This window comes from Aureococcus anophagefferens, assembly GCF_000186865.1.
Source record: "Aureococcus anophagefferens unplaced genomic scaffold AURANscaffold_11, whole genome shotgun sequence".
NCBI lineage: Eukaryota > Pelagophyceae > Pelagomonadales > Pelagomonadaceae > Aureococcus > Aureococcus anophagefferens.
In genome coordinates, this window is record NW_008705571.1 from 1,121,451 (window position 1) to 1,145,717 (window position 24,267).

General features: G+C 73.0%; 5 protein-coding genes across 5 annotated transcripts; 4 read left to right on the plus strand and 1 right to left on the minus strand.

Moving 5' to 3' along the window:
* Window positions 1–2,813: 2,813 nt before the first annotated feature.
* On the minus strand, window positions 2,814–5,441 carry AURANDRAFT_27468 (hypothetical protein; the record flags this gene model as incomplete). Its single annotated transcript, XM_009039449.1, has 2 exons — window positions 2,814–3,009; window positions 4,987–5,441. The coding sequence occupies 2 exons, from the start codon at window positions 5,439–5,441 to the stop codon at window positions 2,814–2,816; spliced, it is 651 nt and encodes a 216-aa protein (XP_009037697.1).
* Window positions 5,442–7,152: 1,711 nt separating this feature from the next.
* Window positions 7,153–8,244, plus strand: AURANDRAFT_64768 (hypothetical protein; the record flags this gene model as incomplete). The annotated part of the gene is made up of 2 exons (XM_009039393.1): window positions 7,153–8,001; window positions 8,062–8,244. 2 exons carry the CDS (start codon window positions 7,153–7,155, stop codon window positions 8,242–8,244), a joined length of 1,032 nt encoding a protein of 343 aa, XP_009037641.1.
* Window positions 8,245–8,465: 221 nt separating this feature from the next.
* AURANDRAFT_53894 (hypothetical protein) lies at window positions 8,466–10,693 on the plus strand (the record flags this gene model as incomplete). The annotated part of the gene is made up of 2 exons (XM_009039394.1): window positions 8,466–9,084; window positions 9,329–10,693. 2 exons carry the CDS (start codon window positions 8,557–8,559, stop codon window positions 10,664–10,666), a joined length of 1,866 nt encoding a protein of 621 aa, XP_009037642.1.
* A 3,713-nt stretch (window positions 10,694–14,406) lies between these two features.
* Window positions 14,407–15,718, plus strand: AURANDRAFT_71786 (hypothetical protein; the record flags this gene model as incomplete). Its single annotated transcript, XM_009039395.1, has 1 exon — window positions 14,407–15,718. The coding sequence occupies one exon, from the start codon at window positions 14,495–14,497 to the stop codon at window positions 15,539–15,541; it is 1,047 nt and encodes a 348-aa protein (XP_009037643.1).
* A 2,081-nt stretch (window positions 15,719–17,799) lies between these two features.
* ABC41 (hypothetical protein) lies at window positions 17,800–23,480 on the plus strand (the record flags this gene model as incomplete). Its single annotated transcript, XM_009039396.1, has 6 exons — window positions 17,800–18,340; window positions 18,450–18,694; window positions 18,751–19,351; window positions 19,401–22,503; window positions 22,703–23,105; window positions 23,364–23,480. 6 exons carry the CDS (start codon window positions 17,800–17,802, stop codon window positions 23,478–23,480), a joined length of 5,010 nt encoding a protein of 1,669 aa, XP_009037644.1.
* Window positions 23,481–24,267: the final 787 nt, after the last annotated feature.

The following is a 24,267-nucleotide window of genomic DNA, read 5'->3' on the forward strand; positions in this document are numbered from 1 at the left end:
ACGAACGCGTGGAGGAACGTCGACTTGCCCGCGTTGCGGTCGCCGACGATGGCCACGGACACGACGGCCGTGCCCGCCGGCGCGAACTCGGCCAGCGGGCCGCCGTCGACTTCCACCGTCAGGTCCTCGTGCAGGTCCGGCTGCGCGTAGTTCGTCGCCTGCATCCAGACGCCCTCCATGGCGTTGCGCTCCACGGGCAGCTCGAGGCGCCCGCCCAGCATCGCCGCCATGGACGTCGTCGGCGCGTCGTCGAGCACCATCGCCGCCGACGACGACGGCTCGTCGCCGACGTCGAGCATGGAGGCCATCGTCTCGTCTTGCAGGGGCAAGGTCAGTGCAAGATCAGTGCACTTGCCGCTCGCTAAATAATAACCACAGCTCCCGCCGCTGCAGAAGACGGCGCGTCGCACTTAAGATGCGCGCGCTCGGCCTCATACTTCCGCTCATCGCGCGAGACGGGCTGCCCTACGTCGAGGACCGAGGCAGCTATTTGCTCGTCGACAGCGGCTCGTCCATGAGCTACGTCGCGCGGCGGCTCCTCCAGAGCGACGCGAGCGCGGCGGGCGCGCTGGCGCGCTCCGTCGACGCGGCCGCCGTCGAGGACGTCGGGCTGCAGCTGCCGGCGGGCGTGCACGGCATCCTCGGCTTCGACGCGCTCTGCGCCGGGGGCTCCTTCGAGGTCGACGTCGACGGCGGCGCGCTCCGCCTCGACGAGCCGCCCGCCTTCGACGGGGCGCATTTGGCGACGATGCGCGCGGCGACGCTGGGCTCGAGCCGGCGGCCCTACCCGCTCGTCGACGTCGAGGTCTTCGGCGCCGGCGCCGCGCGCTGCAGAGGCCTCGTCGACACGGGCTCTCCCGTCACGATCGCGAACGGCGCGCTCGCGGCGGCGGCGGGGCTGCTGGACGCGCTCGAGGACGACGCCGCGGCGACGCGCGGCGCCACGGGCGCGACGACGGCGCTGCGGCCCTGCACGGCCGCGGGCGTCGTCTTCGGCAGCGCGCGGCGGCCGGCCCGCAAGATCCTCGTCGGCGACCTGCCGCAATGGGCCGCGCTGGACCTGCGAGAGACGCCGGCGGTGCTGCTGGGCCTCGACCTGCTGGGCCGGCGGCTCCGGGGCGCGCGCGCGGCGCCGCCGCGGAAGGAGTCCCGCGGGGACGAGCCGGCCCGGAGGAGGAAGTCCCGGGGCGCGGCGGTCCCCGCGGCCGGGGACGCGTGGGAGCTGACGGTGCCCGCGTAAGTGTGGACCATCCGATCCGGCGGGGCTTAAAATCCCGGACTCGGAGCAACATTATCCGAGCGCCCGCAGTTCGCGCATGAGCGCCGCGACGCTCGGCCGCTCGGCGACGTCGAAGGTCATCGCGCGCCGGACGACGGCGGCGAGCGCGTCGGAGAACTGGACGCCCGCGTGCTCGCGGCGCGGCGGGAAGTCGACGGCCCGGCCCCGCCGCGGCGGCGCGCCGAAGGCCGTCGCGAAGGCGAGCGCCCCGAAGGCGTAGACGTCCGCGCGCGCGTCGACGACGGCGCCCTCGCGGACGGGCCCGCGGCACTCGGGCGCGACGCAGCCGCGGTCCACGTCCGCCAAACTGGACGCGAGGAAGACGCGGTCCTCGTTCGTCGCCGTGGGCGCCTTCGCCGGCGACCGCGCGTGCTTGAGGTGGATGAGCAGCGGCGCGCCGTCGCGGCCCAGGGCGACGGCGTGGGGGCACAAGTCGCCGTGGGCGACGTCCGCGGCGTGCATGTGGCCGAGCCCCCGCGCGACGCCCACCAAGAGCCGCGCGAGCCGCGGCTCCGTCCACGGGTTCCGGAGGTCGCCGCCGTGGCCCCGCCGCAGCGCGGGCGTCTCCAGCTGTCTTCGCCGCGCGGCCCCGAAGGCCTCGAGCGTGTCGGCGACGGTCTGCGCGTAGGGCGGCTGCAGCACCGCGACCTCGAGCCGCGCCCCTCCCTCGAGGCTCCCGTCGGCCGCGGACGCGGACCGGTGGAGCACGGACTGCGCGAGCAAGGGCGCGACGTTGCGGCAGCCCCCGAGTTTCTGCAGGAGCTCCACCTCGCGCTTCACGGCGCGCAGCGCGACCTTGTCGCCGCACGCGTGGACCAAGAGCGAGAACTCGGCGCCCTCGTCGACGTCGCGGACCGCGTACGTCGTCCGCCGGCCGCCGTCGGCGACGCGCAGCGCCTTGCCGAGCCAGAGCCGCCGGTCGCCGCAGCGCACGGCGCTGCCCATGGCGCCGCTCGAGATCGCCGCGTCGGCCAAGCCGTCGACGGCGCGCGCGGCCGCCGCGGCCGTCGTCTTCGCCGCGGACAGGCCCCGCGCGAGGAGGCTCGACAGCGGCGCGTCGCCGGGCGACCTCGCGGCGGGCGTCCGCGCCGCGGGCGCCCCGGGCGGCGCCGCGCGGGACGGCCGCGCGCCCGCCGCGGGCGGCCGCGGCGCGGCCGGCGGCGCCGCGGCGCGCGGCGCCGCGGCGACGGCCGTGAGCACGAGCCGCACGACGCCGTCGCGCGGCGCGTCGACCGCGTCGTTCCCGCCGAGGAAGCGGCCGCCGGCGAGGGACAGGAACCAGTCGCAGGCCGGCGGCGGCGCCGGGAGGTGCGCCAGCAGGTCGGCCACGGCGACGCGCGGGCCCGGCGCCGGGATCTCGACGCAGTTCAGGCCCTCGTCCTCCTCGCCCGTGATGACGTAGACGACGGGCAGGCGCGCGGCGCCCATCGCGCACGGCTCGGAAGCGACGCAGGTGACGAGGCCCACCTTGCTTGCCTTGTGGCAATTCACGTACAACCAAGGCTTCAACGAGAGTTCAACGAGACCTCCTTCCCTAGTGGGGCAGCTTATAGCCGCAGTCGGCGATGGTCCCCCGGCCGCCGAGGCCGTCGCTCATGCCGTAGCCGAGGAAGCAGGTGCAGATGCCCGTGACGCGGTCGCAGGTGCCCCGGTTCGAGCACGGCGCGTTTTCGGTGTCGCCCGCGCGCGACGCGAACGTCGGGCAGTCGCCCGACGGGCAGCCGTCGAAGCTGTAGGACGACCCGTCGGCGTAGACGACGACCTTGGCGCCCGCGCCGCGCCGCGAGTTGACGAGGCGCGCCTTGTTCGCTTTGAGCCTGGGCACGTCGCCGTGCTCCGTCTCGAATTGCACCTCGACGAAGACGTCGTGGTCGTAGGCCGCGCAGACGCGCCCGCCCTGGTCGTCGACGGACGCGCCGCCCTCGAGGCCGGCCCGGTCCAGGTTCCCCGCCACCGCGGCGACGGTCGCGGTGCCGACGGTCGGCAGCGCTTCCAGCGCGGCCTCGACGTCCGCGGCCGTCGCGTTCGCCGGGATGGGCACCGTGGTCGCCTCCCGGAATTCGAGGGTGAAGGACCCCTCCGTGGCCGTGCAGGAGAAGTACTGGACCTCGTTGGCCTGGCCCCAGGTGTTGGGGTCGTCGCCCGTCGGGCATTCGCGGTCGCCGCAGTCGAAGGCGCCGTAGCCCGCGTCGCAGAGGCAGCCGTAGACGCGGTCCGCGTCCCAGGTCAGGCCCGAGTTCGCGTAGGAGCCGTAGACCCAGGCGTCGGCCTCGCCGTTGACCTCCGCGTGCGTCGCGAGCTCGCGCATGGACATGCAGCGGCCGACGGCGTTGCAGGGCGCCGTCTTGCCGTCGTCGGCCGCGGGGCACTGGGTCCGCTCGCAGGCGGCGCCGCTGAGGTGCGGCGGGCAGGCGCACTCGCCCGTCTGGCGGTCGCAGGCGCCCATGCCCGAGCACTCGAGCAGGCCGTCGTGCGCCGCGTCGTCGCCGGACGGGTACGCGAACCAGGACGGCCCCCGCGGGCAGAGCTTCTCGGAGCAGTCGCCGCCGCGCCACGTGGCCTTGCAGGCGCAGGCGTAGGGCTTCTCGGCCTGCCAGGTCGCGTCGGGCGCGGACGGCGACGGGAACGGCGTCGCGTCGTCGTCGTAGAGATCCAGCGCGGAGCCGCAGAGGCCGTCGCCGTTGCCGTCGCGGCAGCCGCCGCGGCAGACGCCGTTGTCCGTGCACTCGCTGTCGCCGGCGCCGGGGCACATGGTGATGTCCGTGAGCGGGTACCCGCAGTCGCCCGCCAGGCCCGGCCCGCCGTACAAATTCGACGACGCGTAGAGCTCGAAGTTCGACGAGAAGCACTCGCAGTCGCCCTCGTCGGCGCCGCAGATGCCCCGGCCGGCGCAGGGCTCGTACTCCTTCGTGCTCTCCACGGCGTAGGCGTACTCCGTGGACGACGCGCGGAGGTAGGCCGCGTCGCCGTCCGTGGACACCGCGCGCGTGTTCACGTTGCCCTCGAAGCGCGACGCGTCCTCGTCGTAGGCGAGGGGCGGCACGTCACCAAAACGCGTGCGGAATTCGATCAGGGCGACGTTCATGAGCTCCGCGCCGTCCGTGCCGAGGTAGCAGAGCCGGTCGCGCCCGGCCTCGTAGACGACGTCGTCGCACGTCGTCACGGTCGAGGGGTAGCCCGCGCAGGGGCAGTCGGCGAACCAGCCCGTGGAGACGTCCGCGTTCTGCGTGCCGCAGCCCTCCGTCGCGCACCAGCCGAGGCCCCCGCCCGTGACGTCCGCGCAGCCGGCGAACTCCATGCGGCGCATGCCCTGGGGGTCGTAGGTGTAGGTCCCGGTGACGCAGGGGCAGTCCGGGTCGAGGGGGCGCAGCGCGTTGACCTCGTAGGGGAAGCCGTAGCGCTCCTGGAACGTCGCGGACGCGAGGCGCGGGTCGAGCTCCCCGAGGGGCAGGCCGCCCTCGAAGAGGTAGGTCCCGACGCCCCGCGTCGGGATGATCGCGTCGCCCCGGTTCGTGTAGGTCACGACGACGTCGCCGATCGTGCGGCCGATCTTCTCGAGCTCGCGCTCGAGCTCCGCCGCCGTCGCGCGGCCGTCGAAGGGTCGCGTCGCCAAGCCCGCGAAGCGCAGGACGATGTCGCCGTCGCCGACGCAGCTCAGCAGCTGGACCTCGTTGACCTGGCCCGACGTGAGCGGGTCGTCGCCGGACGCGCAGAGCCGCTCCTCGCACGCGGGCCCCGCGTAGTCGGCCCCGCAGACGCAGCCGTGGACCATGTGGGCGTCCCAGGGCGCCTCGTAGGCGAAGCGGCGGCTCTTGGAGTCGTAGTCGAAGCGCGCGTGGTCGTACATGCTCAGGCACTCGCCGTTGCCGCTGCACGCGAGGGGCAGCCCGTCGTTCGCCGCGCCCTGGCACGTCATGCGCTGGCACGCGCTGCCCTCGAAGCCCGACGCGCAGGCGCAGCGGCCCGTCTCGCGGTCGCAGTGGCCCCGGTTCGAGCACTCCGCCTCGGCGTGGGCCGTGTCGTCGGCCGTGGCGACGTCGGCCCAGGCCGCGCCGACGGGGCACAAGCGCTCGCTGCAGTCGCCGGCGGCGAAGCCCGGGTAGCAGACGCAGCGGCCGAAGCCGTCGCAGTCGCCGTGGCCGCTGCAGTAGGGCGGCTTCATCCCGTAGGGCGGGCAGCGGGCCTGGCCCGCGCCGAGCACGACGAGCGCGGCCCAGGCGCGGCCCATCTCGAACGGCACGATGGTGCACCGCCCTGCAACGACGTATTCTCGTATCCGCCGCGGCCGGAGCTGCCCCGCGTTTTGGTGACCGTCGTCCTCGCGCGGGGCGCTTTCGTCGTCCATGCCGTCGCCGGCCCGGGCCCTCGCGGCGCTGGTGTCCTTCGCGGCGTCGGCGTCGTCCCAGGACATGCGCGGGAACTGCGTCGGCTGCGGCGACGAGCACCGCAAGTGCGAGTTCCAGTGCCTCCTGCCGAGCTACCGGGCGAACACGGAGCTCGCCTGGCCCTACAGCCAGCCCCAGAAGGGCGCGGAGCTCTCGTCGTGCCTCACGGTCTGCGGCAAGACGCGCGAGTCCTGCTCCGAGGCGTCGGAGTCGACGTCCTGCCTCTCGTGCGCGCAGCGGTGCGCGTCGACGTACGAGGCCGAGATGCTCGCGTGCCTCCAGAAGATCGACGCGACGACGACGCTGACCTTCGGGACGAACCTGGACGCCTGCAGCGTCGCGAGCTCGTCGACGCACGACGCCTGCGCCGAGAAGTGCCACGGCAGCGACGCGTACTACGGGTGGACGCCCGAGGCCGAGGAGGGCTACGCGTCGACGTCCAAGTTCACGATCCCGGGCTACCGCGCGGCGCTCAAGGCGTCCCAGGCCGCGCCCGTCGCCGAGGAGGCGCGGGTCATGGAGGCGCCGCCGACGGCGCCGACGGACCTCGCCGCGCGCGCGCAGGGCGCGGCCGCGGCCGGCGACCAGTGGGTCCTCGCGGCGTCGGGCGCCCTCGGCGTCGCCCTCTTCGCCGCCGGCGCCGTCGTCGAGCGCACGCAGGCCGCCCGGGACCGCGCGTAGCGAGCCGGGGCGGGCCTTTCCCCCTAACATCCTTTTCGAATTTCTACGACTCTTCGAGCGCGCCCCCGCTTCGCCACCGCAACCCCGCGGACCAGGAACGACACAATACTCACAAGCGACGCGGCCGAGCGCCTCAGAAGCCGACGCTCCGCAGGTAGGCCGCGAGCTTCTCGACGGCGACGTTCGCGCCGCCCGCGGTCTGCCCGAGGTTCTCGTCGAAGGAGCCGATGACGACGCACTGGGCGCCCGTCGCGAGGCAGCAGCCGCCCTTGGGCCGCTTGCCGTAGACGACCGTGCCGCCGTCCTGCCCCGGGCCCATGCGGACGATCATGTACTTGACGCGGTCGTAGCGGAGGCCCGCGGCGTGGCGCGCGCCGCGGCCGAAGGACGCGGCGATGTCGGCCTCGTTGAGTCTTTGTTCCGCGTCCTCGCCGGCGTCGTTCGTGAGCGTCGCCGTGTAGGTGCGCGGGCCGAAGTCGGGCGACGTGCCCCAGACGCGGCCGTCCCGCGCGTCGAGCACCGAGTAGCCGTCGCAGTGCGCGCCGAGGCACTCCTTGACGAAGGCGTTCCAGCCCTCGTCGCCCATGAGCGCCGCTAGGCTGCTGTTTTACGACGCGTGACGCCGCTGCTCTAACTGTGGGCTGCCCATGCTGCCGGCCTCACCGCTGGCCTCAGGACTTTCTGCGGCGGCCGTGCCGGCACGATGTCGACAGCGACACAAATCCGCTCGCGCCCCGCACCGGTGCGCCGAGCCGAATCGCGTCAAAGCGCCCCGGCCGCGTGCCACGCCCAATCACCGACGCGACCATGTCGATGCGCCTCGCGCTGAAGGCGAGCCTCGCGCAGGAGGCCGTCGACGAGAAGACGAAGCAGGCCGCGGCGCGCAAGGCGAAGAAGGACGCCAAGGCCGCGGCGAAGGAGCAGGCCGCCGCCGACGCGCGCGCGCGGTTGGCGGAGGAGGCGGCGAGCAGCGCGGCGGCGGAGGCGGCGGAGGAGGCGACCTGGGACGAGGCGACGCGCGACGTGCGGCGGCGCGTCGGCGCGCGGCTCGCCGAGGTTTTGGCGACGGCGGAGATCGCGGACCTCAAGCTCAAGAGCCTGCGGAAGCAGCTCGAGGGCGAGCTCGGCGTCGAGCTCAGCGGCGAGGAGCACAAGGCCTGGTTCAAGGCCAAGGTCACGGCCCTCGTCGAGGCGAAGACGGCCGCCGCGGATTTGGCCGCGGGCCGCAAGCCCGGCGACCTGGCCGACGACGAGGAGGACCCGCGGCACCCCGTGCTCAGCGACGAGATGGCCGCCGTCGTCGGCGTCGGCCGCGCGAACCACTTCCGCCTCGTCAAGCTCCTCTGGAAGTACATCAAGAAGCACGACCTCCAGAACCCGGCGAACAAGAACGAGATCGTCTGCGACGACGCGCTCAAGGCCGTCTTCAAGAAGGACAAGGTCACGTCCTTCGGCATGTCCAAGCTCCTCTCCGCGCACTACTTCAAGGACGACGCGCCCGCGCCCAAGAAGCGCAAGAGCGCGCGCGACGACGGCGCCGACGACGCCGACGACGGCGCCGCCGCCGCGCCCGCGCCCAAGAAGCCCAAGAAGAAGCCCGCCGCGGCCTCGAGCGCCGAGTACAAGGGCTCCCGGGAGATGGCCGACTTCTGCGGCGTGCGTCCCCCCCGCGTCCGCGCGCCGCCGCGCGAAACCCCCGACCGCCGTTTTTCGCAGGTCGAGACGAACAACCGGTTCACGATCACGAAGATCGTCTGGGCCCACATCAAGGAGCACGGGCTCCAGAAGGAGGGCGACAAGCGCACGATCATCTGCGACGAGACGCTCAAGGGCCTCTTCCAGGTCGACGAGTTCAACCAGTTCCAGATGGCCAAGCTCATCGGCACGCACTTCTCCTAGCCGCCCCGGAAAAGCCGGGGTCAAGCGAGAGGCCCCGAAATTAAGTTGTGATCCCCGATGTCGCGGCGTGGGGAACGTGTCGGCGGGACGGCGTCCGACGTGTAGGAGGCCTCGTAGGCCTCGCCCGACGATCTTGACGACGTCGAGTAAGTCGTCGAGTCCCTCGTCGGGAGTTCGAGGGTGCGTCCTGTCCGCCTGGTAATTTCCACACTTTGAGCGACACGCCGCGTCGGTGAAGAACACTGAAGGGGTCGGCGAAGAGCGCTCAGACCTCCGCGGCCCTCGAGAGGGGTCGCCCCCCATAAACAAAAAATGCTCCTGCACACCCTCATGCTCGCCGCGACCGCCGCGCCGGTCCTCGCCGTCTGCGAGGTCTCGGCGTGGTCCGACTGGTCGATTTGCGAGCCAAAGTCCGTGTTCACGGGGTGCGACTACGCCGCGGGCCCGCCCGGGTGGCGCGCGCCGCCCGAGAGCGCGAAGAAGACGTCGGGGACCGCGGCGCCGGCGTCGGCGCCCGACAACGCGGCCTACGTCGCGGAGATGATGGAGGCGATGAAGCGCCAGGGCGAGGCCGCGGCGCGCGCGTCCGATGAGCAGGCCGCCGCCCCGGCGAACGCGGAGCGCCTCGGCCCCGCGGCCTGCGAGGCCGGCGACGCCGGGGGCTTCGGGTGTTCGAACGTGGACCTCGAGAGCTGGACGCCCATCGCCGAGCTCGGCGCCCTGGAGGCGAGTTACTACGGCAAGAACACGAACGACAACTGGGGCTGGACCGCGAAGGACGGCCGCGAGTGGGCGCTCCAGTGCACGAACCTGTGTGGAAATCAACCACTGGTTTGGGGGGTCCCCACCAAGCTTCAGAACTCTCTATCTCAATCAAATCGAAGTCGATTCGGCTGATTTTTGGACGAATCGATTGCTCTCATCGAGTTCTCGAAGCACAGCGAAAGAGTCTGGTCCAAATCGGTCGATTACGCGCACATTGAAGTCGGGTTGAAGATTTGATTTCCACACAGGCACGAACTACGGCGTCGCGTTCCTCGACCTCGGCTGCCCCGCCTGCGACCCGCCGCTGGCCGCCGCGGAGGCCGTCGAGGGCTTCGTCATGACCGGCGGCACCGACTCGGGCGGGTCCATCTGGCGCGACGTCAAGGTCTACGACCACTACGCGATCATCGTCTCCGAGACGCGCAAGCACGGCCTGCAGGTCTTCGACCTCGAGCGGCTGGACCCGTCCCACGCCCGCCACGACAAGGACGGCGACGGCTTTTATGAACCGGACGCGCTCTTCGCCGACGTCGGCGGCGCGCACAACGTCGTCGTCAACGAGGAGACGGCGCGCGCCTACGTCGTCGGCGTCTATAGCCCCCAGGGCTACGGGTACCTCTGCAACGGGGGCATGTTCGGCGTCGACCTCCGCGACCCCGCGCATCCGACGTCGCTCGGCTGCATCTTCAGAAACGCCTATGTTCACGACGCGCAGTGCGTCGTCTACCGGGGCCCGGACGCCGAGCACTTCGGCCGCGAGATCTGCTTCTTGTTCACGGGCAACGACGTGCGCGTCGTCGACGTCACGGACGCGAGCGACGGCGGGGGCGACGTCACGCTGTCGAAGCTCGGCTACGAGGGCGTGCGGTACGCGCACCAGGGCTGGCTCACGTGCGACCACACGTCGGTCTTCGTCGACGACGAGCTCGACGAGGGCGGCGCGCGAGGGACGAAGACCTACGTGCTCGACGTCTCGGACCTCGACGCGCCGCTCCTCCGCTTCGTCCACGCGGCGGACATCGGCGTCATCGACCACAACCAGTACGTCAACGGCGCGTTCCTCTATCAGGCCAACTACGCCGGCGGCCTGCGCGTCCTCGACATCTCCGACGCGGAGCTCGGCGGCGACGCGGCCAAGGCGACGGGGCGGCCGGCGCTGGCCGAGGTCGCCTATTTCGACGTCCTCCCGGACCGGGACACGGCGTCGTTCCTCGGCTCGTGGAACGTGCACCCCTTCTTCGCGAGCGGCCGCGTCGTCGTCAACGACGTCCAGGCGGGCACGGCCATCGTGAAGCCCACGGGGCTCACGGTCGAGACGCGGGCGCGGAGTGTGACGGCCCGGGACGCCGGCGACGTCTGCCCGAACCTGTTCCAGGAGCGCTCCTGCGCCGCGCCGCCGGCCGACGCGTGCGCGGGGCTCGAAAAAGGGAAATGCACGAAGGCCGCGACCTGCGAGTACAAGAAGCGGACGTGCCGCGCCAAGGCCGACGCGTGCGCGGGGCTGTCCCGGAAGCGGTGCAAAAAAACGTCGGGCTGCCGGTACAAGCGGAAGCGGTGCCGAACCTTCGACTGCGCGGCGCTCGAGAAGAAGAAGTGCAAGAAGGACGAATCGACCTGCAAGTGGAGGCGCAAGAAAAAGAAGTGCGCGGCAAAGTGACGGGGCTCCGTAAGCCGAGCACTCTTTCTCGTACGCGGGGGTATCGGCGCGCGCGGGGAGGGCGTGTCGGGGTCGAGAGGACCCCCGGCCAAGCCCACGGTTGATCGATCGGGGACACGCAGCCCCTAAAAAATTTGTCGATGGAGCGCGCGGCGCTGCTGATCCTCGCTTTGGCGCTGCCCGCGTGCCGCGGCGGCGGCCACAGCCTGCTCTGCCCCCACGTGACGGCGACGCTGACGCTCGACTGGACGGGCATGCTCGACGCGGGCAAGACGGAGGCGCGCATCCGCAGCGACATGGCCGAGGCCAGCGCCATGGTCTCCGAGGTCGGCGCCGTGGGCCCGCACCCGACCATCGACGGCGCGGCCCGCTGCGAGGCCGCCGACGTCGTCGCGGAGGGCGACGCGTACTACGGCTACGTGTCCGTCTGCCGCTACTGCCTGCCGTCCGGGTCCTACGAGCTCGTCACGAAGGACGCCTGGGGCGACGGCTGGGGCGACGGCGTCTTCCACCTCGCCCTCGAGGGCTGCGACGCCCTCGAGGGGACCCAGGCCAAGGGGCCGAAGCAGTGCAGCCCGCGGAACGGCCACGAATCGTGCAACGCGACGAGCCGCGTGGCCTTCGAGGCGCACCACCACCCGTCGCCGGCGCCGACGTTCCAGCGCGACACCTTCGAGTTCACGGCCTTTCTCGACTTTTCCGGGGCGACGGCGGACCGCTTCGCCGACGCGCGCGTCGCCGTCCGGAGCTTCTCGCGCGCCTACGGCGCCCAGACCGCGTCGGGCCTCCTCGCGCCGAAGCGCCTCTACGACCCGCAGCCCGCCGACGGGTCCTCGGACCGGAGCCGCGCGCCGGGCGACGCCGTCGCGGACCTGCCCTGCGACGTCGAGGCCTGGTGGGGCTTCGACGCGGTCTTGGATTCGGGCGCCGCCGCGTCGTCGGCGCTCGCGGCGGACTACGCCCTGCCCCCGGGCGACTACGCGCTGCTGGTCGCCGGCGGCGACTGGGGCGGCGGCGCCGCAAACCTCGCCGACGTCGCGGGCTACGCGGTCTACGCCGCGGGCGCGCCGGCCGACGGTTTCGCGTCGTTCAACTTCACGGTGTCGCACGACTACCCGACGGCGAGCCCGACCTGGGCGCCGGGGCCCGTCCACCTGGACCTGAACCTGAACTGGACGCGCTCCTACGAGCTCGCCATCGTCGAGGTCTACCGCGTCGACGGGCTCTCCATGGCCGCGCCCGCGCCGACGTCGGCGCGGCCGTCGCCGCGGCCGTCGCCCGCGCCGTCGCGCTTCCCGACGGCGCGGCCGTCCCCGGCGCCGACGACCTTGTCGCCGACGACTTGGGCACCGACGACGCGCGCGCCGTCGCCGGCCCCGACGAACTATTCCAGCGGCGCGCCGACCGCGGCGAACGCGACAAGGGCACCGTCCTCGCCGCCGCCGCCCGCGCCGACGTCCGGCGCGCCGTCGCCGCCGCCGTCGGCCGCGCCGTCGTCGTCGACGCCGACGCCGCGGCCCACGCACCACCGCCGGGCCACGGCGCCGCCGACGGCCGCGGCCACGTTCGCGCCGTCGCCGAAACCCACGAAGCTCTCGTCCGCGCTCGCGCCCGACGCCTGGCTCACGCCCCTGGCGACGGCGACGTACTACGACGACGTCGAGGGCCACCCGCTCGACGACGAGTACAGCCTCCAGCCGCGCGCGGGCGCCGCGGAGACGTTCCGCTACGACGTGCACGCCTACGACGTGCTCCTGCTCCGCCTCTACTGCTGGGCGGCGGGCTGGAAGGGCGGCCGCGTGACTCTCACGCGGTCCGCCGACGCGCACGTTTTGGTGGATTCGACGGCCGAGGGCTGCGGCACGCCCGCGCACCCGACCTTCGTCGACGTGTTGGTGGACTCGGGCGACCTCGCGGTGCCGTCGGCCGCGCCGTCGCCCGCGCCGACGTCGGCGCCGTCGCCGGAGCCGTCCTACGCGCCCTCGGCCGCGCCGTCGCCGGAGCCCAGTGCCGCGCCCGCGCCGCGGCCCACGCGGCGGCCGACGGCCAAGCCCACGCGCGGCGCGACGGACGCGCCCTCGGCGGCGCCGTCCGCGCGGCCGAGCCCCCGGCCGACGCCCGCGCCGCGGCCCACGCCGCGGCCCTCGCCGTCGCCGACCGCGAGCCACGCCCGCGTCCGGAGGAATTTCCGGAGATTTGAAACATTTGAATCCGTCGTCTCGGGTCGCCTCTCCGGAGCCGCGCCGCGCCCGCAGGTCACGCCTGGCTCCCCGACGGCCGCGCCGGTCGTCCCGACGCCCGGGCCGTCGCCCGAGCCCACGCCCGAGCCCACGCCCGAGCCCAGCCCCGAGCCCACGCGCGAAGCCGCGTCCCGTGGGCCCCTTCGCGCCGGAGGCGACGCGCGCAGGCCCGAGCCGACGCCCGAGCCGTCGCCCGAGCCGACGCCCGAGCCGACGCCCGAGCCGACGGCCGCCGCGCCGGACCCGACGCCGCGCCCGACGCCGCGCCCGACGCCGCGCCCGACGGCGTCCGCCGCCGCCGCCGCCCCCGACGACGACGACGACGACGACTCGGCGACGAACAGCGCGTCCGCCGAGGCCGTCGTCGTCGTCGCGGCCATCGCCTTCGTCGCGCTCATCGCGTGCTCCTGTGTGGAATTCAAATCTTCAACCCGACTTCAATGTGAGCGTAATCGAACGATTTGGACCAGACTCTCTCGCTGTGCTTCGAGAACTCGACGAGAGCAATCGATCCGTCCAAAAATCAGCCGAATCGACTTCGATTTGATTGAGCTAGAGAATTCTGAAGTTTGGTCAGGACCACCCAAACCAGTGGTTGAATTCGGCACAGGCGTGCTCTGCGATCGGCCTCGCGGGCGCGGTGCTCTGGAAGCACCACAAGGCGGCCCAGGACCGCCACCCGACCTTCGAGGACATCGCGCGCGCCATCGAGGAGGCGCGCAACCCCATGCGTCGCGCGAACCGCGCGGGCCCGCGGCTCGACGAGGAGAGCCTGGCGCGGGGCCGGCGTCGAGTTCTTTTTTTTGAGGGTCCTCGTTCGAGTTGCGCTCCGCGAGCAGCCGCGCTCCGAGAGATGTTGCGTTCCGAGAGCAGCCGCGCTCCGAGAGGGGGCACGCTCCGCGAGCGGCCTCCAGAATCGCCCGCGTTTTCAGGTCGGCTTCGTCGAGCGCCGCGACGAGACCGGCGCCGCGGGCGACTTCGCGCCCTACGCCGACGACGCGCCGGCGCCGGCCGGCGCCGTCGAGCTCCCGCCCTACCAGCCCCCGGCGGACCAGGAGGACCTCCTGGGCATCAAGGGCGACGAGGACGACGTCGCCGACCTCGACGCGCCCGAGCTCGCCGCGCCGCCGCGCCTCCGCCCGCCGCCCGCGGACCAGCGCCGCGCCGGCCGCGCCGGGGGCAAGGAGGAGGACTGGCTGAGCGTGGCCCTGTAAAGTGAGCCTCGAGGCGGTCCTCGCTTTGGGGGGTTTGGGCCAGCTGCCCCGGCCCGCCGACCTCCGCCGGGGCGGCGGCGTTGTTCGGCGGGAATTCAAACGGAAGTATTCTGGCCACCTGGCGAGAAACCCACGCGTTCATATCGCCAGCTGACTCTATTCTCAACATCGACTTAAGCAACTTGAACCGACTGAACCTCCCACAGTCCATTCGTCCTAGATTTTGTGGACCGCTGACGCCTGGGCGTTGACGTCAACAATGTTCGTCTTTGAAAAGTCGTCGAAGGTTGCGCGCGCCTACCGCGCCGGACGCGACGGCCCGGGATCCCGAAACCCCTCGCCAGATCCAAGCCCGCGGGCCCCGCCCCTCTCCCATGAACGCGCTCCTCCGGGCCTCCCAGGACCCGGCCTCCCCGGCTCAGTCGGCGCCCGCGGCGCCGACCCCCGAGAATTTGTTCTGTGACGCGATGTCCCCTGCGCTGGCCCAATCGACGTCGTCGGCCGGGGCCGAGCCCCTGCGCGAGGCCGCGCGGCCGTCGGCGGCGTCTAGGCCGTCGGCGTCCGGCGCGCCCCGGTCGGCCGGGCGGGTCCTGAGCACGGGGCGGTGGACGGCCGAGGAGCACGAGGAGTTCATCAAGTGCCTCGCGATCTACGGCCGCGAGTGGAAGAAGGTCAGCGAGCGCATCACGACGCGCACGGCGGCCCAGATCCGGAGCCACGCCCAGAAGTACTTCAAGAAGATCCAGTCCGGCAACGCGGGCGAGCCGGACGGCGGCGAGGGCGCGGCCGCGGCGCCGCCGCCGGCCGCGCCCGCGGCGGCCCCGGCGCCCGAGGTCGAGGCGCCCATCTCGAGCCACGGCGCCCTGAGCGCCATCGACGACATGCTGCGCCAGCTCCGCAAGAAGCGCATCGCGCTCTGCGACGTCGCCGCCGCCGACGCGCGGTCCGCGAACGTTCCCCGGTGCTCGCCCGACGGGTCGCCGGCCCTCTCCCCCGCGCCGTCCGAGGACGACGAGGCCGCGGCGCCCAACGCGGAGAACGCGGCGCCGCCCGCCGACGACGCGACGGCCGTGTCCTGCGAGGACCGGTCGCCGCCGCCGGCGTACCGCGTGCTCGACGAGGGCTCCGCGGAGGCGCGGCCGCCCGTCCGGCCGCGGCCCCCGGCGCCCGGCGAGGCCCTCCGCCTCGCGCGGAAGCGCGCCGCCGAGGAGCCCGCCGCCGGCGCGGACCCGAAGCTCCTCCGCCGCCGCGTGACGTGCGAGGACCTCCAGGGCCTCGAGCACCGCGAGCTCATCGCGCTCGAGATGCTCTGCTCGCGGAGCTCCCTGTCCATGCGCCGCGCCGACGCCGAGGACCGGAGCTCCCTGTCCATGCGCCGCGCCGACGCCGAGGACCGCCCGCCGCCGCTCGCGTCCTGCTAGCGGCGCCGGCGGGCCGACCCCCGGCAGTCTCCCGCTCTCCGGCCTCTCTCTCGAGGACCGCCGCCCGGGCCGCCGCAGCGCGGCCCGGCGCGCGGGCCGCCCATCCCCGTGTACACACCGCAACGGAAAATCGCGCCTCCCTGACTATAGTATAACACGAGTATAATCTGATGGCTGAATTTCGACTATGACAGGTGGCTATACGGAGAGCGGCAGCGCTGGCGGGCGTTCGTCGCGGCTCGACCGCCAGAACGCGAGAATGTTCCAGAAGATCTCGTTGGGAAGCCGGTTGCTCGGCCCGCGCGGCGACTTCGTTGCCGAGGGGCCAAAGAGGCGCCCGAAAATCTCTATCTCCGCCGAGGTGAGCGCATGACACGCTTCGCGGTTTGCAAACGTGACGGTGGAGCACGGCGCCGCGCGGCCGCGATCGCAGAGCGACCGGAGGCGCACGAGCTCGATGCGCGGGGCTCGCAGATATTTTTGCCAGCCACCGTCGAGCTTCACGGCCGCGAGGAAGTCTGCCGATTTCAGGAGGTCATGTGTGCGGTAATGACCTGGGAGGCCCTCAAACGTTGCCAAACGGCGTGCATTGGCCTCGGCGTCATTATCATTCCCGTCTTTCGCAAATATGTTGGCCCCGCGACGCACGAGCAGATGCAATAACGCGAGCTTGAAGACAGCTGCATGGATCGGCCTCAATCCCATGTCGGTCTGAGCCTCGATGTCGGCCCCGCGGTCGAGTAGCAGAGCCACCTCGTCGGGATACTGGCCAAAGTGGAGGGGGGTCTCGGACGCGTCCGAGATTGCGTTCAGGTCAGCGCCGTGGTCCAACAAAAGTTTTACAAGCTGAGATCGGTCAAATCGCCTCCCTCCACCAGGAGCGAGGGAGAAATGCAGCAGTGACCAGCGATTTACAGATCCTTCGACGTCCTCGTTCAGGTCACGCTCCCCCGATGTGAGCCAAGAATTTGTGATGTCGATGTTTCCATCTACGGCAGCTTGACGAACGTATCGTGGGATCATTTTGCGCACGCCCCGGTCGTCGCCACTCGACTCTCGTCAGTCTCAAATCGTCGCTGATTTTTATGCCTCCCCACGCCTCCCGTCCCCCAGCCCACCCCCCGACGCCTCAAAAGACCCAACAAAATACCACGCGACGATGACCGTAAAAACCATCACGACACGCAGCACGCGCCGTAGCGGCACGTCGCCGCGCGGCACCGCGTCGTCGCGGGCGCGGCGTCGCGCGCGGCGCGCGCGGCGACCGCGGCCTCGGCCTTGGGCGCCATGTCGACCCAGGCCTCGGGGAGCGTGTCCTTGGCCAGGCCGACGAGCTCCTCGGGCCGCCACCACGCGCGGCGCTCGGGCCGGCGCACGAGGCGGAGCCGGCCCCGAGGCACGGGCCCGTCGACGTGCTCGACGAAGAAGCGGTCCGGCGGCCGCGCGCGGACGACGACGCTGTCGAGCCAGGAGCCGGGCACGGACGTGCCTGAAGATCGCGGCGCGGGGGTCGCGGCGAGGCCCCCGGAGGCGGCGCGGACGCCGGGCGCGCGCCGCGGCAGTAGACCTCGACGACGTCGCCGCGCCGCAGGGGCGACCGCGTGCCCTCGGACACGGGCCAGCGCAGGCAGCTCCGGTCCACGACCTCGTCCCACCTACGAGCGTCGCGTTCGCGGCCGCCCCGCGACGACGACGACGGAACGCGCTCGTCGGGCCACCCCGGGTAGTGGACCGTGAACGCGTCGCCCTCGAGCACGACGCAGGACCACCAGGAGAGGCCCGTGTAGACCTTGCCGAGCTCGAGCTCGAAGCTCCCGTCCCACGCGACCTCGAGGCCTAAAACCGCGGCGCGCTCGTAAAAGAACAAACGTCTCTCGAGAGCAACGGACGCCGGAGGACGCGCAGTCGCCGGGCTTCGGATGGCGGAGCCGCTGGCCGAACTTCTCGAGGGACGTGCCCAGCGTCTCGTCGCACTGGAGGCCGCTGGGCGTCGCGAAGCGCGCCGCGTAGAGCTGGCTCCAGACGACCTCGTCGCGCGCGAGGCTCCGCAGGCGGCCGCGGCACGTCGCGGCCACGGCCAGCGTCTCCCGGCAGTCTAGGTAGAAGAAGATCTGCCACCAGAGCTCGTCGTGGAGCAGCTCCGCCGTCGAACTTTCGATGCCATCCATCGTGCTTCGCGTCCAGGGGCAGGGTCGGCCTCAAACTGGGGCAGCCCTGCCTTATGGAGAGTTATTTTGGTAAGATGGAACTGTGACATCATGCGAGCCATCGCGCTCGCCATAGCGCTCGCCATCGCGCTCGCCGGCGTCGCGACGACCGCGGCCGCCGCGTCGCTCTTCGACGTGTCGGCCCAGTGCAGCCACGCGGCGGTCACGGCGCCGGCCTGCCTGCACAACTCGACGCTCTACGCCTACCGGGGCGACCCGCCGAAGAACAGCGACGCCGAGGTCGACAACTGCGCGGCTTGCGTCTGCGCCCTGCCGGACCAGGACGAGTTCGCGGCGCGCCAGGGCGAGAGCTACGCGCCGTCCTGGGGCGCGTGCTGCGACGGCTGGGCGGGGACGGACTGCGGCGTCTGCGAAACGGACGCGGCCTGCGGCGCGGGGTCGCGCTGCGCCGCGGGGTCGCTCGTGCCGACGGCCGCGGAGCTCGAAGCCGGGAAGCGCTACTCCTGCGCGCCCTGCGGCTACGGCGCGTCGAACGGCTTCTGCCTCTACGCGGACCTGCCGGGCGTGTCCTTCGACATGGTCCTCCGCGGCGCGACCGCGGACGTGGCCATGCGCATCGGCCGCGACCAGCGTCTTGTGACGACGGTCGAGAGATTTGACGATGTTCGAGAGATTTGGGCTGGACGCCGTGGGCGCCGACGGTCGGACCGCTCTCGGGAAACACGACGAATCATCGGTAGGCCGCTACACGGACACGGCCGTCAAGTTCGAGACGCAGCACGCGTACCAGTACGCGCAGATGTTCGGCGGCGAGCTCGCCGGCTGCGAGGTCTTCGAGGAGCCCTGCGCGTGGGACCTCGGCGCGGCCTGCGTGACCGTGCGCTGCGCGTCGGGCGACGTCGACTGCCCGCCCGCGGGCCTCGACGAGTGCCCGGGCCACGTCTACGACCCCTGCAAGTTCAAGTACGTCTGCGAGGGCGACTGCGTCGGGGACCGGCGTCGTACTTCGACAAAGTTTCCGGTCGGAAGAAGAGCACGCAGGTCGACGTCGTCAACGGCTGCTGCGTCAAGGGCGACGGCGACGACGACGACCTGCGCCGGGGGAAGAGCTACCGCACGCGGCAGCGCTTCTGCTGCGCCGGCGCCTCGAGCGACGAGTGCAAAGCCACGGAGGTCTTCTGGAACGGCCCCGCGACGACGCTGTCCTGCGAGGCGGCGCCCGTCGCGGGCATGCCCGCCGGCGCGCGGCGCTGCTACCTCAACCAGGACCACCTCGGGCTCCTCGATGGGTTGCCTTTCGCTTGCCACGTGGGCAACTGCGTCGCCGACGGCGACGCCGACGGCGAGGCGCCGATCGCGATCGCCTACCGCGGCTTCGACGGCGCGCCGCAGGCGCGGTCGAGGCCGCAGGTCTACGGCGTCCTCGCCTGCGCGCTGGCGCTCGTCGTCGCGGCGTTCCTGGGGACGGCCGTCCCCCGCGCCCCGAAGCCGTCGAACGCGCCGCCGAGCACCGGCGCGCCGGCGCTCGCGTGGCGCGACGTCGCCTACGCCGCCAAGAACGCGAAGATCCTCGCGGGCGTCTCGGGCTTCGCGGCCGCGGGCGAGGTCACGGCGATTCTCGGACCGAGCGGCGCGGGCCGGCGTCGGCGCGTCGGCGCCTCCGTACCCCTGTGACCCGCGCGCGCTCGTAGGCGCGGGCAAGACGACGCTGCTGCGATGCGTCGGCGGCCGGCTCGATTGCGGCGGCGCCGTCGCGGTCGGCGACCGGGACCTGGCGCCCGCGGAGCTGCGGCGGGCCGTCGCGTTCGTGCCCCAGGACGACGACGGCCTCGTCGAATGGCTCACGGTCGCCGAGCACCTCGCATACCTGAGCATCCTGCGCAGGGCCGCCCCGGGCCGCCGCGACGCCCTCCTCGACGGCCTGGGCCTCCGGGACTGCGCGGACCGCCGCATCGGCGCGCGGCCGGCCGTCGGCGGCGACGGCGGCGGCGCCGACGGCGGCCGGGGCGTCTCCGGCGGCGAGGCGCGGCGCGTCAGCGTGGCCGCGGCGTTGCTCGGCGACCCGCTGGCCCTCCTCCTCGACGAGCCGACGAGCCGCCTCGACGGCGCGACGGCGCTGGGCCTCGCTCGGACGCTCGGCGCCGCCGCGGCGGGCTCCTACGGCGGCGGCGCGCCCGTCGTCGTCCTCGCGTCGTTCCACCAGCCGCGGCGGCGCGCGTTCGAGGACTGCTTCGGGCGCGTGCTGGTGCTCTGCGGCGGCCGCGTCGCCTTCGCCGGGACGGCGGGCCGCGCCGCGGAACTCGGGCGGGCGCTCGGCGGCGCCGCGAACCCCGCGGACGCGCTGGTAGACGCCGCGGGGCGGCTCCACCGCGAGGGCGACGACGCGCCCGCGCCGGAGCCCTTCGACGCGGCGCGCCTCTTCCGGCCCGTGGCCGCGCCGCGCCAGGTCCTCGTGCTCGCGTCGCGGCGGCTCGTGATCGCGCGGCGCGCGCCGGCGCTCGCGCTCGCAAATTTCTTCGGCGCGGGCGCGTGCGGCGTCGCGGTCGGCGCCATCGCCGGCGACCTCGCCCACGACCTCGGCGGCGTCCAGCGGCGCCTGGGCCTCATTTTTTTTTCGCTCCTGGCGCTCCTGCTCCTCTCGCTCTCGGCGCTGCGGGCGTTCCGCGACGACGCGCGGTGCTCGGGCGACGAGCGCGCGGCGGCGCTCTACGCGGCGTCGTCCCGCTTTGTGGCCGCCGTCGCCGTCGACGCGGCGGTTTTGAGAGTTGCGCCGGCGCTGCTCCTCGCGGGCGTCGCCTACGGCGCCGCGGGCCTCCGGCCGCGCTGCGCGGGCGCGTGCGTCTTCCGCTACGCCGCGGCGCTCGCGCTCACGTCCGTCGCCGGCGCGCTGGCCTGCGTCGCCGTCGCCGCCGTCGGGCTCGGCGGCGACGCGTCGAGCGCCGTCGCGGCGACGGCCGTGCTCGCCATGGCGCTCTTCGGGGGGCTGGCCACGGACGTCGACTCCGAGGCGACGGGTCTGGCGACGGGCGCGTCGCGGATCGACCCGTTCTACTGGGCCTACCGCGCCGCGGTCGTGGGGGAATTCGCCGGCGCGCGCGACGCCGACGGCGTCGAGGAGCGCTACGTCATCGACACGCACGGCTGCGACCTCGGCTTCCCGGCCTTCGACGTGTCCGCGACGACGGTCCTCGAGACGCTGGACCTGCCGACGCGCGCGGCCGCCGCGGACGCCGCGGTCGCGAATTTGTGTCTGGTCGTCCTGGGGTTCCTCGGCGTCGCGTTCGTCGCCCAGGTCTTCGGCGACGCCGCGCGGCTGCCCGCGGCCTTCGCGGGCCGTCCGGCCGACGGGACGCGCCCGCAAAAGGTCGGGCGCGCGTCGTTCGCGGCCAAGGAGTGCCCCGAGCTCGCCGACGACGACGGCGACTCCGACGACGACGCGGCGGCGCTCGCCGTCGCGCCCGCGCACGTCGGCTGCGAGGACGTCGCGTACGCCCTCAAAGACGCTACCCGGATCCTCGAGCGCTGCGAGTTCTTCGCCGACGCGAAATCGTTCACGGGCCTCGTCGGCCCGTCGGGCGCGGGGAAGACGACGCTCCTCGAGATCGTCGCGGGCCGCCTCGCGGCGCCGCGCGGCGCGGCGCTCTCCGGCACCGTGCGGCTCCGCGGCGAGACGGCCGCCGGCGACGGCGCGCGCCGGCGCGCCGCGTCGACCTTCGCGGGCCAGGACGACGTCGGCGACGGCTGGCTCTCGCCGCGGGCGACGCTCGAGTTCCACGGCGCGCTCCGCCTGCCGCGGGCCTGGGCGCGCGAGCGGAAGCGGCGGCGCGCGGGCCGGCTCCTGGACCGCCTCGGCTTCGACGGCCGCGCGAGGGACGCGGCGCTCCGCGACTGCAGCGGCGGCGCGAGGCGGCGCGTCGGTCTCGGCGTCGCGCTGCTGCGGCCCAAGGCGGCGCTCTTCGCGGACGAGCCGACGACGGGGCTCGACGCCGCGTCCGCGCTCCGCGTCGCGGCGCTGCTCCGGCGCTGCGCGGGCCGCGGCTTCACGGTCATCGCGGTCCTGCACCAGCCGCGCGCCGAGATCGTCGACGCGCTCGACGCCGTGCTCCTATTGCACCGGGGCCGCGTCGCGTTCGCAGGGCCGCCGAAGGACGTGCTCGAGAGGTTCCGCGCGCCGGGCGGCAACGCCGTGGACCTGCTGCTCGACAACCTCAAGGGCGACGGCGACCTCGCCCTGCGGAGAAGGGAAGACGACGACGCGGCCGTGGAGATCCTCGTCGACGGCGGCGGCGGCGGGCCCGCGGCCGCGGAGGACGTCATCTCCGAGCCGCCGCCCTCGCTCGCGCCGCCGGGGCTCGCCGGCCAGTGCGCCGTGCTCTGCCGCCGCGAGCTCCGGGACGCGCGGCGGGACCCCGCGGGCGTTCTGTCGCACGCGGCGCCCATGGCGCTCCTCGGCGGCCTCGTCGCGCTCGCCTACGGCGACCTGCCGTCGCGCAACGACTCGTCGGCGGGCATCGTCGACCGCTACGGCCTCGCGTTCCTGTTGGTGAGCGCGGTGGCGCTGTTTTCCCTCTCCGCCGCTCCGAAGGCGCGGCGGGCCGCGCTTCGGGCGCGGCGCGACCGCGACAGCCACGGCGCGGCGCCGGCCTTCGTGGCCGCGGCGTGGGTCGGCGACGCGCTCGTGCTGCGATTGGTCCCGCCTCTCATCCTCGGCGTCGCGGCGGTGTCGACGCGGTGCGCGGCGGCGAGCGGCCGGGAGCTGTCGCTCGTCGCCGCGCTGCTCCAGCTCCACTCTGTGTGGAATTCAAATCTTCAACCCGACTTCAATGTGAGCGTATTCGAATGTTTTGACCCGAGCACTTCCGCTGTGCTTCGAGAACTCGATGAGAGCAATCGATCCGTCCAAAAATCAGCCGAATCGACTTCGATTTGACCGAGCTAGAGAATTCTGAAGTTTGGCCCCGACGTCCCAGCTCACTGGTTGATTTGCACACAGGCTCCACTACGCGCTCGCGGCCGCGGGGCGCTTCCTCGGGGCCGCGGCGCCGTCGGACGGCGCGGCGACGGCGGCCCACGCCGTCGTCGTGCTGCTCGCGCTGCTCCTCAGCGGCTTCTTCGCGCCGCCGGCCTTCGCGCCGCGCGGCTGGGACGCCGCGGCCGCGGCGTTCCCGCCCGGCGCCGCGGCCTACGAGGCCGTCGCCGTGGCCCTCTTCGCCGGCGTCGACGACCTCTTCGTGACGTCGAAGCTGGGGAGCTCGGACGTCAAGGTCGGGCCCTTCGGCGGGTCCGAGATCCTCGACTGCTACGGCTACGGCGGGAGGAGCGACGCGAAGCGCGACCACGCCGTGCTCCTGCTCGCGGGGCTCGTCGCCGACGCCGCGACGCTCGGCGCGTTCCGCGTAAGGATGCTGTGATATTAGGACGAGTCCAGCAGCTTCTTCAGCTCGCCGAAGGTGGCGAACTGGATCGCCGCGCCGGGCCCCGCGCGGAACAGGTAGGGCGCGAGGCCCGCGTAGAGCCGGCGGACCCCGCCCGCGGCGACGAGCCCCCGCGCGGCGCCGACGTAGGTGTCGTAGCGCCCCATCTGGAGCTGGCGGCGCACCGTGTCGTTGGGGTAGAGCAGCACGCCCGCGGCGACGCCCGCCGCGGCGCCGCAGGCGAAGTTGGCCCACCAGACGTCCGCGCCGACGGCCCTGCGCGTCGCGTCGAAGATGCCGAACCGCGCGGCCTCGTGGAACGTGCCCCCGACCATCGTCGGCCGCACGCCGACGTAAAAGGCCGCGACGCCGCGCGTGCGCAGCGTGTGCGATATGGCCTCCGAGGCGCCGCGCTGGCCGCCGTCCGCGGACGTCGCCGAGAGCATGGTCCGCAGCACGTCCAGGGGGTACGTGATCGCGACGGCCGTGAGGCCCGCGAGGCCGCCGGCCGCGGCGCCGACGGGCACGACGTCGCCGGGGAGCGCCGCCAGCAGGCGCGTGTAGTAGTCGTTGCAGCCGAAGACGATGGCCTTGGAGGGAAAGGTGCGCACGCACGCGATGCCGTTGCCGCGCCAGAGGCCCCGCGCGCCCTCGTCGGCTATAATGGCCGCGGCGAGCGCGCCCGCGGACTGGCGCCGCGCCGCCGTCGCCACCTGGGCCGCGATGCGCACGCGCTCCAGCGGCGCGACGGTCGTCTTCGCGACGCAGCCGGCGATGCCGCCGGCCGCGAAGCGGCCGGGGTCGGGCCGCTCGCGGCCCGTGGCGTGCGCGCTCGGCCCCGGGTTGAGCTGCTCCTGGCCCATGGCCCGCGCGCTCGGCAGCGCATCCGAGGCCATGGTTGCGTGTGGCGGCGGCTATCGCAATGGCATGCTGAATCGATCACGAAGTGTGGCTGGGTTGAATAGAATGCCGAGTTTGTGTTGCTGTTGAAGTTTTTGAGTTATTGGCTCTGCGCGCAAGACGACGGTGCCGGCTTTCAGATGCAACAAGAATTTTGCAAATCGGTGGCCATGGCGCCGAGATAGAGCTTGCCAAAGGTGCCCATCACCACTGGCGGAGCCCTCTTTACCATCGATTTTCTCGA